This window comes from Pituophis catenifer, unplaced genomic scaffold (assembly GCF_029215685.1).
Source record: "Pituophis catenifer annectens isolate HBS135680 unplaced genomic scaffold, rPitCat1.0.hap2 SCAF_2, whole genome shotgun sequence".
Classification (NCBI taxonomy): domain Eukaryota; kingdom Metazoa; phylum Chordata; class Lepidosauria; order Squamata; family Colubridae; genus Pituophis; species Pituophis catenifer.
Genome location: NW_027256882.1, coordinates 189,904,561 through 189,919,418, shown reverse-complemented (window position 1 = coordinate 189,919,418; position 14,858 = coordinate 189,904,561). Strand labels below are relative to the sequence as shown.

The 14,858-nt window shown below is 38.1% G+C and overlaps 1 protein-coding gene across 1 annotated transcript in view; it reads right to left on the bottom strand.

Annotated features, from left to right (window-relative positions):
• Positions 1-14,858, bottom strand: part of STXBP5L (syntaxin binding protein 5L) — a 76,199-nt gene that overhangs the window by 34,292 nt on the left and 27,049 nt on the right. The window contains exons 7-12 of the mRNA XM_070935310.1: positions 12,175-12,258; positions 9,043-9,166; positions 7,827-7,905; positions 6,937-7,091; positions 3,646-3,718; positions 386-533 (exon numbers count right to left, since the gene is read on the bottom strand). Of these exons, the coding sequence (XP_070791411.1) occupies positions 386-533; positions 3,646-3,718; positions 6,937-7,091; positions 7,827-7,905; positions 9,043-9,166; positions 12,175-12,258 (663 nt within the window). The remainder of the gene's footprint in view (positions 1-385; positions 534-3,645; positions 3,719-6,936; positions 7,092-7,826; positions 7,906-9,042; positions 9,167-12,174; positions 12,259-14,858) is intronic.

The window sequence follows — 14,858 nt, the reverse complement described above, 5'->3', positions numbered from 1 at the left end:
ACAAAGGTAAGCAAATTTGGGGTTTTGGGTACATTTTACATTTTTTAAACTGCTGTGGGTTCAAAAATAAGGCCGATTAATAATAACCTGACAAGATAACAAGAGGTTGGAAGTGACATCTCTACTCGCCATCTCTATTTCTATTCTTGTCTCTTAGAAAAAGAGCAAGGGCTTCTCAGAAACAAGGGATGGGGATAGAGGGAGAGGGAGAAAGAGGGTAGGAATCTGCACAAAGGGACAGGACAGGCCCAACATGAGAGTTTGTTAAGACACAGTACCCCTACCACAATATCATAAATACTATAGGCAAAGAACTATGAAGCATAACCATGAACCCTAGTAATTAGTGCTGTTTCAATAACACTTTCCCTTTTTTATTCTTTACCTTATTGCTATATCCTTGCTTTTTATGTTTTGCACCTACAGAATATAGCACAGGAATCAAATCTGGAGGGCAGTCAGCAAAGTATTCTGTGCAGGTAACAGGTGAATCGTGAATATCCATAGGATAAGGATTTTCAAAAATGGGAAAACTAAGTGAGAAAAACATGTATTAGCATACCCTTTAAAGACAAATTTACTTAATACATTAATTATTTGAAAAGAAACATATTACTAAGTATACACACACGCAAAAATTTTTAATAATTCTTGACACAAATGTAGACAGTGAGATAAAAATTAAGACTATTTGTATGCCAATTAGATTAAAGATGAGTACATACTAAAAACTTAAATGTTCTTTATTGGGGCTTATATACCACTCCAAACCAGAGAGACTTTGAGCAGCCTACATTCCTTCTAATACTAAGAAGATGAAAAGAATAACACAATTTAATAAAGGGCAAACCAATAATAATAGAAAAGCAATAATTGAGAACAATTATAAAGAAGAATGCAATGACCAAGGAACAATAAACATCCAAACACAGTCCAGGATGGAGATCCCAAGTTCTACTGGATTTCTTCCCAGGCTTTTATAGCTCTCCTAACTCAACCAGATAAATGGGACTCAAATCCTTTCTCTTCATCTCTTAGAGAATCATGGTTTTTATGATTCTCTTCAGTTATTTGGTTGTCTTAGCTGTCTCACTGAGTTAGTGAATATGGCATTTTAGATTGCAGATGCCACTTCTACAGAATCTTACAACAGAGTAAGATTAAATCAGTTCATCTCTTGCTGTGGCATCACTCAATGAAAGATAATCAATCTGATGGAGATAGAATGTCCATTCTATCAAGGATTGACTCAAGGATTTCAAGGCACCTGGAAGATGAAAATGTCAGGAAGAAGGGCTCCACAGTATTTGTTTTTCCAATAAGATGCTTCATTAGCAAGCAAGATTCAACATTATAACCCAGACACACCTTTACCACTTTGGTACAAATTAGGCCCTTGGCTATGCTGGTTTTTTAGTCTAAAGGGAATTGTTTTAGAAAGAGGACATTGTACTTAATCTTGTCAACAACTGGAAAGATTTGCTTCAGATTAAATGGGCAAGGGAAAAAAAGTATAAAATAAATCAACATCTGTATAATTATGATCCTAATGTTCATTTGTTGGGGTGATGAAAGTTTAACTGACGTACAAGTGGCAAATGGTGCAGACAAGCCTCACCCTAACGTGTCGCACTCTATCCAATTTAAAAAGTCATCTGGAAAGCATTTCCTCTCTCTTATGAAGTCAAGTACCTTGGCTTTTTTCAGCAGCTCCTTAAAACAGACACTCTTTTTTTTTTTACAGTCTCACAGAATGGTCTGGGAAAAGGTGGGCTGCTTTAATGAATAGGATTTCCAAATATCCTCAACCATGGTGGAATCTAATAAAAAATACAACTCTGAGCTATTTCATGTATTGCAAAGAAGCAACAAAAGATAAATAATCAGTGAACTAGAATAGGGGTCCCCAACCTTTTGGGTCTCAGGGACCACTAAATTCATAATTTTAAATCCCACGGACCACTAATATGATCTGTCTAATGACTGGCTGGGTGGACGTGGCTAGGTGGTCATGTGACTGGGTGGGCGTGGCCAACTCAATATCACTCATGTTGAGGGGCACCTCGCCGGACTCTACCCGCCCCTACCCTCCCAGCCACTCCTCGCCTGCCCACCTGGACTCCTTAGGCCGCCTACAGAAAGCAGTTGTTGGAGCTAAGCAGCCACCATGAGAAAGAGTTGGCAAAACAGCTGACTCAGTTCAAATTGGATCTGGCCGAGAAGGAGGCTCAGCAGAAGCACCTCACTGAGAACTACGAGCATAGGCTTTCCAAGCAGAGGGAAATCCTGCGAGAGTGCAAGGCCAGGTGCCAGTGCCTGGAGGCTCAGTGGGCTGAGATGGCCAGCCAGTTCCAGACTATGATGCAGTCCCACTGGAACAAGGCTCTCCGGCTCTTTGCCACCAGCAGCACTTCCCTCCAGTCTTTGCCCAAAGCTCCGCACCAGGAGGCTGAAGCAGACCCCAAGTCAGAATTTCTGCCCCATTCCGACCCACACAAAAAAATCCAGAAGCGGGAGACTCTCTGCAGCAACACAAACGTCCATTGCACATATCCCACCCAGGGGGTGTAGTTTAAAGATCCCTAATTTAGTGCAATATAAAAAATGCAAATAATTTGGTGACTGCTGAACTAACTGGTTAACCCTTTCTCTCAATGTTTGATTAGATCTTTGATTAGATGGACTAATCAAATAATATTGTGCATTGATTCCATTTCCTTTTCTTTGTACTAAGAAACAATGCAAAAAGAAGATGTGAAAAGGTTCCCAATAACTCTCCTTCCCATTATGTTTTATGAAAAGACATTTTGAATAAAGACCTTTTTCTAGAATGTTTATGCTTGCTTGATGAACTAAACTGCCTCCTCTAAAAAAATTATGAGTCTTTTGACCTTGTCACCAAGTTATCATGGAGAAAAAGGAATAATCTTTGTGTTTGAATATGGCACAATGTAGATACTTTTCTCTTCTTGCTTTACTTTAGTACCAATAGAAGAGAATATATTTAGCTCAAGCTTGAATGGTAGAGTCCTTGGTGCTCTCTGAGCTTGGTTGCTTGCTTCTAGATTTTCCTGTAAGATGCAGTATGCAGTACAACACTAAATATGCTACTTATTTTGCTAACAAAACATCTGCAAGCAAACAACCAAACTTAGAGAACATCAAAAACTCCACAATCGTATTTTAGTATACAATTATATGAACTGTATTGTTGAGACATTGTTGATTGTTAGGGTTAGGGTTAGGGTTAGGGTTCGCAAAGTATTTGCTTTAGGCAAATTGATCAGTGATTCCATTAGTGAGACTTTGAAACAAGTGATTCTGAAATAGCTTTTTTAAAAATAAGGCATGGTGATTAAAATCAGTGAATACAGAAAAATAGGGGAATGGAGAAGCATCTTTTAAAGCTATAATCTTTATTAGATAATTTACTAGAATCCATAATTTTGGATGGATATGTTTAACAAAGAAACAGACAGCTAAGATACCTAACATATTAATCCTAGTATCAATGAATAGTCAAGCTGTTTGTTTTGAAAACATTTTGGCTTTGGTTTGTGATATTAGTTTATATTTCCAATTCAACAACCAATCTATGCTTCTCTCCCAGGAATTATTGTTAGCACCATATGGAATTATACTTACTGGCTTTGAGTCAGGTCAACAACAATTAGATCTTTTTCCAATAGTACAACTACAGCATAGGGTTCTTGAATTTCTATATACAAATAAAAATATAAACATAAATATTAATGAATTAGATATTAAATAAGGACCATTTAACCATTGTTCTGAACAAATACAGAATTTATATATAATCCTAATATAGAATTTTCCAAACCCAGAAGTTCAGTTTCGATAGATTATATTAGATTTTCCTAGAACACTGAAAGAGATATTCATGTTATTCTGATGGTAGGTTTGGTGTCTCCTCATGTGAGATTAAGCATAAATATTGTTCCAATAAACATGCAGTATTAGATAGAATAATACTTCCACATAATTTTTTCTCATGTAACCTATCAAACCCTTATGGAAAGACTATTCCAATTTATAGCAAACATACTGCCGGGGGGGGGGGGGGGGCGTACACAAGTCTATTGAGTAACACTTAACTTTTAATTAATGTTATGTGTAAATCTTCTGTTTGCATATTCTTATGGAAAAGGCATGATAATCAATTTACGCAGAACAGAGTCTGAAAAATGCTTAAAAGACTGAAAAAAGTTAAATGAGAGATTTCTCATGCTACTTCAGTTTATCTTGTTCTGCTATGACCATGACTGCACAACCCTGGCTCAAAGAACGTGATGCCAGATCCATTGTGCTGCAAACCAGAGTATTCTCAAATTTATTATCGCCTGGTGGCAACCAGTATTTTAAAATCTTTCCATTTTTGATAAGTAACTAGATCCACTATCATCAAAAATGTTGAGGGCAACTCAATCACACCACAATCTAATCACCAGAATCAAGGTACAACAACCCCTGGACCAGTTCTTGTGGGCCCACATGGATGACTTCCAAGAAACACCATATTCCCACCATAACCCCATTCACGGTGGAGGGAGTGATCTTGAAACAGAAGGATTGTAGTTCCCAACCTTTGAGATAAGAGTTTTGCAGTTTTGCCACGATAACCAGACACTGGAGCATGGGGGAGTGTTCAAAAAGCTACATAGAACATTAAAAGAAACTTAAGACGGCAGCAGACATCAAGGACTACATGGCATACTGCAGAAGGGCCAAATCCTACTATCTGAAGCTGTTACAATCCATCTTTACACGCACCCATCCCTCACCCATGTCATACACTCTCTCTGGATTACTGATTTACCCCCAGTCAATGATTATATACTAATTTTGGAGGATCTTTTTACCAAGATGTCTCTCTTCAACCCTTGGAAGTAGTGGTGGGTTGTTCTCGGTTCGCACTGGTTTGCATGAACCGGTAGTAAAAATTTGTAGTAGTTCAGAGAACCAGTAATAACGGCTGGCCATACTCCCGAACCGGTCCCTGGCCCGGTCGCCACTCGCTTACCCCACCCACCTCATCAGAGGCTTTTTTTAAAAAAAACTTTTAAAAACATTTTTTCTACAACCTCTTCGGACAAAAAAATGCTTTTAAAAGTAAAAAAAAAAGCCTCTGATGATCGCGCGGTTCAGCTGGGATCGTCAGAGACTTTTAAAAGCATTTTTTTCTGCAACCTCTTCGGCCGAAGAGGTTGTAGGGAAAAAAAATGCCTTTAAAAGCCTCTGGCGATTCTAGCTGAGTTGCCTGATCGTCAGAGGCTTTTAAAAGCATTTTTTCTGCAAGCTCTTAAGGTTGTAGAAAAAATGCTTTTAAAAGTAAAAAAAAAAAAGTTGGCCATGCCCACCCAGTCACATTACCCCCCACCACCAAGCCACACCCACAAAATAAACCACACCCACAGAACCAGTAGTAAAAAATTTTAGAACCCACCCCTGCTTGGAAGGGATTGTCCACTGCCAAAGAAACAGCTCAACTTTTTTCAACCGTATTTTTCACTATAGAGGCATGGTGTACAGACTAATTTCCAACATGAGCAATCAATTTCAATCCAAGTTTTGGAGAGCACTGTTCCAACTTTTGAATGTTCAAGTAAACAGCCCATCACCTAGCCACGAATGGTGAGGTGAAGAAAACTAACATAGTGCATCTACAGCCATCACTGCTTCCACTAGCAGAGTTTTCATATAATAACTCTCTCCACATATCAATTACAGTAACCCCCTTTCAAGCTTTGTACAGGACACACCCAAGAGCTTTACCAGACAACCCTAAGGAGGAGAGCTCTGTCCCAGGAACTGTGGATATTTATAAGAAGAAATTGCTGCACAAACCCTATTGAAACAGCAACGAGAACAGGCAAAGTAGTTCTATGAGAAATCTGTGGATGCCCATTGACAGGAAGGGCCACTGATAGCTGAAGGAGATAAATTCTGGCTCTTTACCAAGTTTTTGATCTCAATAAGACCATAAAATAAACTATTTGTTGGGTTCTTCAAGATTATCTGACAAGTCAACCATTGTAGTTTTTTGGTTGCAATTCCTCCCCCATGAACCTGCATTCAGTCTTTCACCATTTGTTGCTATTTAGAGAAAAGCTCCCTAACACTCTGCGCTCCCAGCAATCGCCCCATCACCAGTGATTCTTTCTTTCCTCTACTTTAAATTAGTTCTTCTTAGTTTTTATTTCTGTTTCAAAATACCTAATATAGGTAGACCTCGAATTATGACCACAATTGAGCCCAAAATTTCTGTTGTTAAGTGAAACATCTAAGTGAATTTTGTCCCTTTTTACAACTTTTCTTGCCCAGTTGCTAAGTGAATCACTGCAGTTATTAAGTTAGTAACATGGTTGTAAAATGAATCTGGCTTCCCCATTGACTTTGCTTCTAAGAAGGTCGCAAAAGATGATCACATGACCTTGGGACACTGCAACTGTCATAAATATGAGCCGATTGCCAAGCATCAAAATTTTAATCATGTGACTATGGGGATGCTACAATAGTTGTAAGTGTGAAAAACGGCCATAGGTCATTTTTTCAAAGTTGTATCTTTGAACGGTCACTAAATGAATTGTTGTAAGTCATGGATTACCTGTAATATTAAAAAATACACAGAGCCAGTACTTTAATTGGCTCAACTGAATTTTTATAATTATTGCCAGCTTTCCCATTTTTTAGAACCCTTAATCAGCCCCTTCCTGCTTCACTGTTTTCTTTCCTGGCTTTTAAACATCTATTACATGAAGAGTTTAAAAAACAAAAAACAAAGTTTGAAACTGTTACAAAATTTCAGTTGGCCTAGTAAAAGGATTATGGAATTTTTCATGGCAATGTCATGCAATATAGATTACTATTCTTCGTTTGTTGTGTTATTTATTATGTAAACTTATTGCACATACTTACCATTTGGGTATGGAGTTTCACAGAGAGTTAAAAAGTCAACCACAGGGTGATCCATTTCAAGCACTGAAATTGCTTTTCCATGCATGATTGTCAGACCTGGCCTTCGCCAAGGTTTATCATAAGAAAGTCCACCAGAAAAAATGATAAAAGGATCACTATATTAAAAAAAAATATTAATAATTATAGTTCACACTTTTTCATTGACTTTGAAATAGCAATTTTTGCAAGTTGAGATGAAGAGATTATATCCAAATTGTAATTAAAAGTAATAAACTTTCTACCGTAAGTGATCTTTCTAAAACTCATGAGATTATCAAATTTCTTTCTTATAACTGTGATGTTTAAAGTAGTCATTTGTGCAGCTTTCACTGTTTCCTTAGCTTCAGCCAACCAAAACAGTAACCTCAGTTGCTTGTCCAATCCAGAAGTAATGGCAAATGCTGAAGGAGGTGGGCTCTCTTATGGTACAGATGATCATTACTGTATATACTGAACTCCTGCATCACAAATGCATTGCTCACTTGCTGAAGGCAAGAAAGTTCCTTTAAATAGTACCTCTCTCTCCCCACTGATATCAATAATATACGGCTTATTCAATAAACAAAGGATGAATAAATTACACCTGATTGCAATGTGTGAAGTCAGTCTCTATATCCTTCACTGAAACACTTAAAAGGAACCAAAACCATTTTTCTGGTCTCTGTTTTTCTTATAGATCCTGTACAGGTATACGCAGAAACTGTCACATTGATTAACAGTGCCGTACATGTTCACAGTTGAGAGAGGCAGAAAAGTGAGCCTCATCGCATAAGTGGCCTCATTTCAACAGGTACAAGGCCCTGTCTCAGGATTATAGCTGCCTCCTTAGTGTGATCAAGAAGAGTACCTACCTGTTTTTACAGGTCTTGTATTCTGTTTTAAGAATGGGCTTACAAGATTCAACTTTTTTCCCATCTCGCTGAATCTTACCTGTAAAGGAATTGTTTAGAAACGACCCATTTATTTTCCCATAATGCCAGTAGAAAGAGTTGCTATGGCTGTTCTGAGCAATAACAAACAATTACAGGACTAAAACAATCATGTTTCTAGGGACCTCCGTGGATTGGAGATGACCTCAGGGATACAACAAAGAACAATATCCCAATGCACTTCATGAGCTCATCTGGGGCTATGGCATCAAAAAGGACTGAAACACTAAGGTGATTCAGATGCAGCCTAATGGCTAAGCAATAAATTAATATTAGTAATAAATAGCCTTTGCTGAATAAGGCAGTGTTAGGCAGCTGGCAAAGAGAGCAAGCTTGCTCCTAAAAGCACATCTCAGGCAGTGGTAACAATTCATTTTTCTAGACAACCTTTTCTTTCTGAAGAATTTCTCATCTTTAGTCTTTAGTCTCATAATATTCATGATATTTCATGCAGGATTGGCTCTAGACATTTTGGCAGTCTAGGCAAAATCTTATCCCAGTTCTCCTTAAAATTTGGCTCATCTTCCTATTCAGTGAGGAATTTCAAAAAAGGATGCCCTCTTGTTTCTTTCGTTCTTTGAGTTTTGGAGGGTATCCTTAGGAAAAAAAAAATTTCTCAGACATTTTCACCTTATTTACACAGTAAGTAATTGTATCAGTATCCATTGTCATCATATGGCAACAATTCAGAACTATGGGGACATTTTTCTCAACTGGATAGACAAGAGGTAAATTAGTCCACACATTAAAAGATTGCCCTTTTCTGGTTTGCCCATCCACCAAGCTGATCTCTGGCTAATCCAGATAACCTTAGCCCTAAGGCACATTACCCTTAACTGAGATTTGTCCCTAGTATAGATCTTGTCTTCTATTAGCTTTTGACTTCTGGAGAAAAAGAGAATAGCGAGTCCCCTGCCACATTATTCACAACAATAGGCTAGATTATGGAAAGCAGTTCCAATTAAAAAATCATGAAAGCTGTGATAAATAGATCCCAGACTCAAATGCTACAATTCTATCTTGAAATTAGCAAGGTCCATTGCTCAGTCAGGGCCAACACAAAAGTGCATTGCTTAGGTCAGAACTTGAATGTTTTAATTGTATCTTAAGTATACCAGCAACAATGGATGTATCTTACCATGAGGAATGATTATCTGGAAAGGCCGGCTGGGACTTTTTAGATTCCATAGAGTTAAACTGCCATCAGAATGACTGCACATAAATTGCTTCCCTTCATGATGCCATCCAATTGAGTGAATAGCCTAAACAAAACAATAAATCGCAAAGAGAACCTTGAGCTCCCAGAAATAATGATATCCTCTTTTCTTTATTGTTGAGAATACATATAATGGCCATTCCTATTGAGACCACCTCTAGAGAAATCAAATTTATGTAGAATGAATTCACCAAAGTTTAACACCAGGAACATGAAAAGTGATAAATGCTCAGGGTCTACCTAATTAACTTACTAAGCCCTCTTGAAGAGCAAGAATACATGAGGAAATGGGTAGGAAAAAACAAGAGAAGCTTCTTAAAAACTTCATTCTTTTGGGTTTCTAATTAAATGTGAATATTTTCACCATCCTCCTTCACTTCTTTCTGCTAATGTGATACTCTGGTTTTATGTGGGGAAATCAGGGAACAATGGCTTTAAGTAACAGGAAGTTACTAAAAGTGTGGAAGAAAAAATCTAATAGTAAGACCAATTTGATAAAGGAAACAATTTCTCCTTCACTGTTCAAGAATAGTATAGAATAGAATAGAATAGAATAGAATAGAATAGAATAGAATAGAATAGAATAGAATAGAATAGAATAGAATAGAATAGGTCTGTCATCTGCACCTCTATAACTGTCTGGTTTGGTTCTGCAATCCAACAAGACAGACACAGACTTCAGAGGTTAATTAGAACTGCAGAAAAAACAATTGCTACCAACCTGCCTTCCACTGAGGACCTGCATACTGCAAGAGTCAAAAAGAGGGCTGTGAAACTATTTACAGACCCCTCACATCCTGGACATAAACTGTTTCAACTCCTACCCCCAAAACAACGCTATAGAGCACTGCACACCAGAACAACTAGACACAAAGACAGTTTTTTTCCCAAACGCCATCACTCTGCTAAACAAATAATTCCCTCAACACTGTCAAATTATTTACTAAATCTGCACTACTATTAATCTTCTCATCATTCCCATCACCCACCTCCTTCCACTTATGACTATATGACTGTAATTTTGTTGCTTGTATCCTTACAATTTATATTGATATTGTTTCCTGATTGCTTATTTGTATCCTATGACTATCGTTAAGTGTTGTACCTTATGATTCTTGACAAACGTATATTTTCTTTTATGTACACTGAGAGCATATGCACCAAGACAAATTCCTTGTGTGTCCAATCACACTTGGTCAATAAAAAATTCTATTCTATTCTATTCTATTCTATTCTATTCTATTCTATTCTATTCTATTCTATTCTATTCTATTCTATTCTATTCTAAAAGAAATTTTAGAGGCCAGTTCTTTGCATAACTGTTCAATAAAGATTTAGTTCTATTCTGCCAAGTGCAGAGAGCAGGGCAGCAGATTTGGTATTTGTGATTAAGGTTAAAGCTTAAAAATCTTTTCAATCACTCAGTAAATCATCATGCAACAAACAAATCATGGAATCATACAGTTGGAAGAGATCTAAGCGGTCAAGTCCAGTCCACTAAATACTAATATGATTCACTACCCTATCTCTATCCAGTTGATTGAAAGCCTCCAGTGAAGAAGCCAGTTCATGTGGTAATCTTTTCCATTAATGAACGGCTCTTACTGCGCGCATGAAGACCAGCTGGCTGGTGCGCTGAAACCCGGAAGAACAATGGGCGATGGCTCATGTGCCCAGAGAGATGGCTCTGTGTGCCACTTCCGGCATGAGTGCCATAGGTTTGCCGTCACGGTTCTAGGTAAATATACTTCAGATTCAAGAAGATTTTCACAATACTGTATACTGTATCTTAATGTGTGTGTGTGTGTGTGTATGTTTTCTTTTCTTTTCGTAGGTCTTTATGTGTATTTCTCTTTAGCCAGGTTCTTCCTACGTAAACCAAGATTTTTCTGCAGCCCTAGTTCAGTGAAATCCCAATCCACAATCCCAAAAGGCTAAAAACTAGTGGATTGGGATTTCACTGAACTAGGGCTGCAGAAAAATCTTGGTTTACGTAGGAAGAACCTGGTTAGAAACTAAGACCCTGTCTTTTATTTTTTGAACCCGGAAATAAGGACTTGGCCTTATTATCAGGGGGCCTTATTATTTTGGAGGTGCAGGAGGTGGCGAGCATAGCCACCTCATGGCTGCTGCTGTGGCAGCGCAACACAGCTGCTCATCAGCTGTTCGTTGGGGCAACTCCCCGGCGTACTTGGCACTCGCCCACTTCCCATTCATCCATTTATCCATCCCTCTCACCTGCAAATTCCCACCTCGCTCCCGCCTCTCCACCAGTGACCCCCGGCAGCCCCAGACGCCCAAAGCCTGTGCCTGCCCAGCTCCCTTTTCCATAGCATCTGGCTCTTTATTGAGGAGGGTGGCCTGTGGGGCAGGGGAGAAGCAAGACACGTCTCTTCTCTCCCCCCCTCGCGGGGGCCGGGAAAATGTGAGAAGCATGTCTTACCTGCCTTGCAGCTCCATCGCATGTCTCGCCATTGTCTGCAGGCAAACACGTTGTAGGGTAAAAAAAAAACTTCTCGAGAGTTCAATCAAACTCCTCGAACTCACAAGGTTTTTTTTTTTCTTTCTTATCGTCATATTACTGTATATAATAAGAGGACCTGGTTTCACACATTAATAAACATTAGCTCTAAAGTATGCCTTCTGCCTATTTAAAATCTGAGATAATGTTAAATAAATATTTATTCAATATCTCGTTCTTCTTTCAAAGAGCACAGAGCTTAGACATGTGATTACCCAATTTTCTTCTTGAGAACGCGGCTATGACTAGGTTGGAAGCAAATGCCTTGTAGGAACTGACTCTCCTAAAGTAACATGGCAATGTGGTTTTAATAAATTGAATAGAGGAATATAGCAAGTATAACCCAATTATGGCTGATCTTGATTATCTCATATATATCTGAACTTTGCACTTTTATTTCTTTTTTGCTGCCATCCATTCATATGCATCATGTCTGAGGCAAATGGAAGACATTAATTAATCATTGTATATATTTTAGAAACTAGAAAACTGTACATACCTTGTGCTTTAAAAAAAAATCAGAAATAGCTTACCTCATCGTAATATGCTCTTAAATCTGCTCTTTTTGATCTCAAATCCCATAATACTATGGTCCCATTTTCATAACCTATTAATAACTGGGGAAGAGGGTGGGGAAAGAAAACACAATCAAATTATCAAATTAATATGTGTTAAGAATATTTATTATAAAGTACATGCAGCTAAATGTAACATATGCAATAATATGTCAGGGAATTGCATAGCCAGTGTCCAAATGGAGTCAGAGATGCTGACACCACCCAGTTTTATATAAATAAATATATCTACAGTAAACAAGGTATGCAAACAGAAGCATCGTCAGGTAAATCAACAGAATAGATAGTACCTCCTTCAACAGTACCTGTGAGAGGAATTCTAGTAGAGCACCACTTAAATATGAGCCAGCAATGTGCTGCAGCTGCCAAAAGCCAATGCAATCCTAGGTTGCATCAACAGAGGGACAACATCAAGATCATGAGAAGTGATAGCATTACTCTATACTGCACTAGTAAGGCCATACTCAGAATACTGTGTCCAGTTCTGGTTACCACAATACAAAAAAGATGCTGAGACCCTAGAAAATATGCAGAGAAAAGCAACGAAGATGATAAGAAGACTGGAGGCTAAAGCATATGATCGGCTAAAGGAGTTCGGTATGTTTAACCTAACAAAGAGCAGGCTTAGGAGTGACATGATAGCTGTCTACCAATACTTGAAGGTGGTCACAGGAAAGAGGGGTCAATTTATTCCCCAAAGCAACCATACCTTAGGTTGCCCCTCATATTCCCTAACATTTTCCCTGTCCTGAATCCACTTGCCACTCCATTTCCCACCAGCTTTATTGCTTGGCTGTCTTCCACATTTCCTTCTATTCCTCCCCTCCAATGCTGCCTTTCTCTCCCATCCTTATCTAGGTCTTTCACTTTGCTTTCCATTTCCTCCCTCTGTGTTCTTAAATGCTTAGTCACTTCTCCTTCACTGCATCTCTGCCTTTCTGCTTGGCTGCTCCTCTTTTGCATCACCCTGGCTGCTTGGCACTCTTTCCTCATCCTCTACCTGATTCTTCCCAGCACATTCTGTCTCTTCAACTTCCTGCAATTCTCATCCAAGCTTTTCTAGACAGCTCACCACTATTCTCCAGCTTCCCTGTGCTGAATTCCCTCTTCCTTTTCTGCTGAAATACTGAAACTTCTCCAGGAGAGGGGAATAATCTGTTTCTTTAGCAAAGCCTTCTCTGCTAATTAGAACAAACTCTGCATCTCCCCTACTTCTGTAACAGATGGAAGAAGCACATTTGTCATTGGTAGAGAAGATAATGAAATGATCTTACTGATGTATTAATGGGCAAAAACTAATGTTTTTTATAATGCTATTATAATTACTAAATATAACAAAAATGTATTAAAATGAATAAGAATAATGCATAAAAAATAAAGCAATGTGATATTAAAATAATTAACAGAATAAAAGTGGTGCCACCCTTTGGGATGTGGGTTTTCCCATACCCCAGCAAGTCTATACCTCCCACCCAGATCCCATGACAAAAATAGGATTCTGTAGTGAATATACATGTATGTATGTATGTTCTAATGGCTTTTAGCACACCATTCCAAAATTTAACACACCATCAGATTACAGTCCTCTTAAAATTATTCTAAGTGTAAAAATAAATTTAAAAAGAAGGGAACTGTCTTTCCTCCCCTAACTAACTTAGTGCAGCTGAACGAGTCACTGAACAGTGAAAAGTTCAAAGAGGCATGTTAATTCGAGGTGTTCAGCTTTGGGTTTCTCACAGACAATTTTCTATATGGATAATTTTCTTATATTATATATCCATATTCTTGCAGATTCACTTCTAGTGTTTCTCTACTTGTGTTCCGGGCAACATTTCGTCCTTTCCATGTCTTTGGATTGGTGAATTGGGAATGATTGTGTCAAGACCCAGAGACTGGAGAGGCAACTGAGACAAGTGCTGGCAGATTTTTGGGAAACTCCCCACATACTCTCCAAGGCTTCTTGGGAGCCCTCAGATAATTAAAATAGATTTTCCAGTCTCAGCTGGATTAGGAAGTGATCTGGATGAATTTCTTGTCTGGCAAATGAGGCCTATCCAGAATCTACTCTGAGATGAAACTCAGGATATTCAGGAACAACTTGCTTCTAGGTCATGAAATTGTACCTCTTCCCTGTAAAGGAATGGAATGGAATGTGTGCGTATGGGATGAGGACTATGCACTTAGTATTAGAAAGGGTTCATACTTAAAAAATAATTACTAAGGATATTAATGGAAACCATAAAAAAACATCTTATAATATCCTCAAGACTGGTCTCCAAATATTACTTTGCCTTGTGGTTAAAGCCCATCTTTATAATTTAACTGCAAAGAAGCTCTCATATCATGTAATTTTACAATTATAATTTGAAGAATAAAAATTTGTAGACAGAAAAATCATGAGATCCACAGATGTATTTTTTAAAACTATATTTCAGCCACGTAAGAAATGACACTCCATATTCATAAACATTGTAGCTTTCAGTTCTTCTGAAAGTTTGCTAGATGTCTTTTTCTTTGAAGTCTATTACATCTTTTAAAAAGCCCACCCAAATGGGTTCACAATTAAAGGAACCATCCTCATAATACATTTTCAATCAAGGTGGTCATCTGGTGAATATCATTTGATGACTGAAAATCTCTAG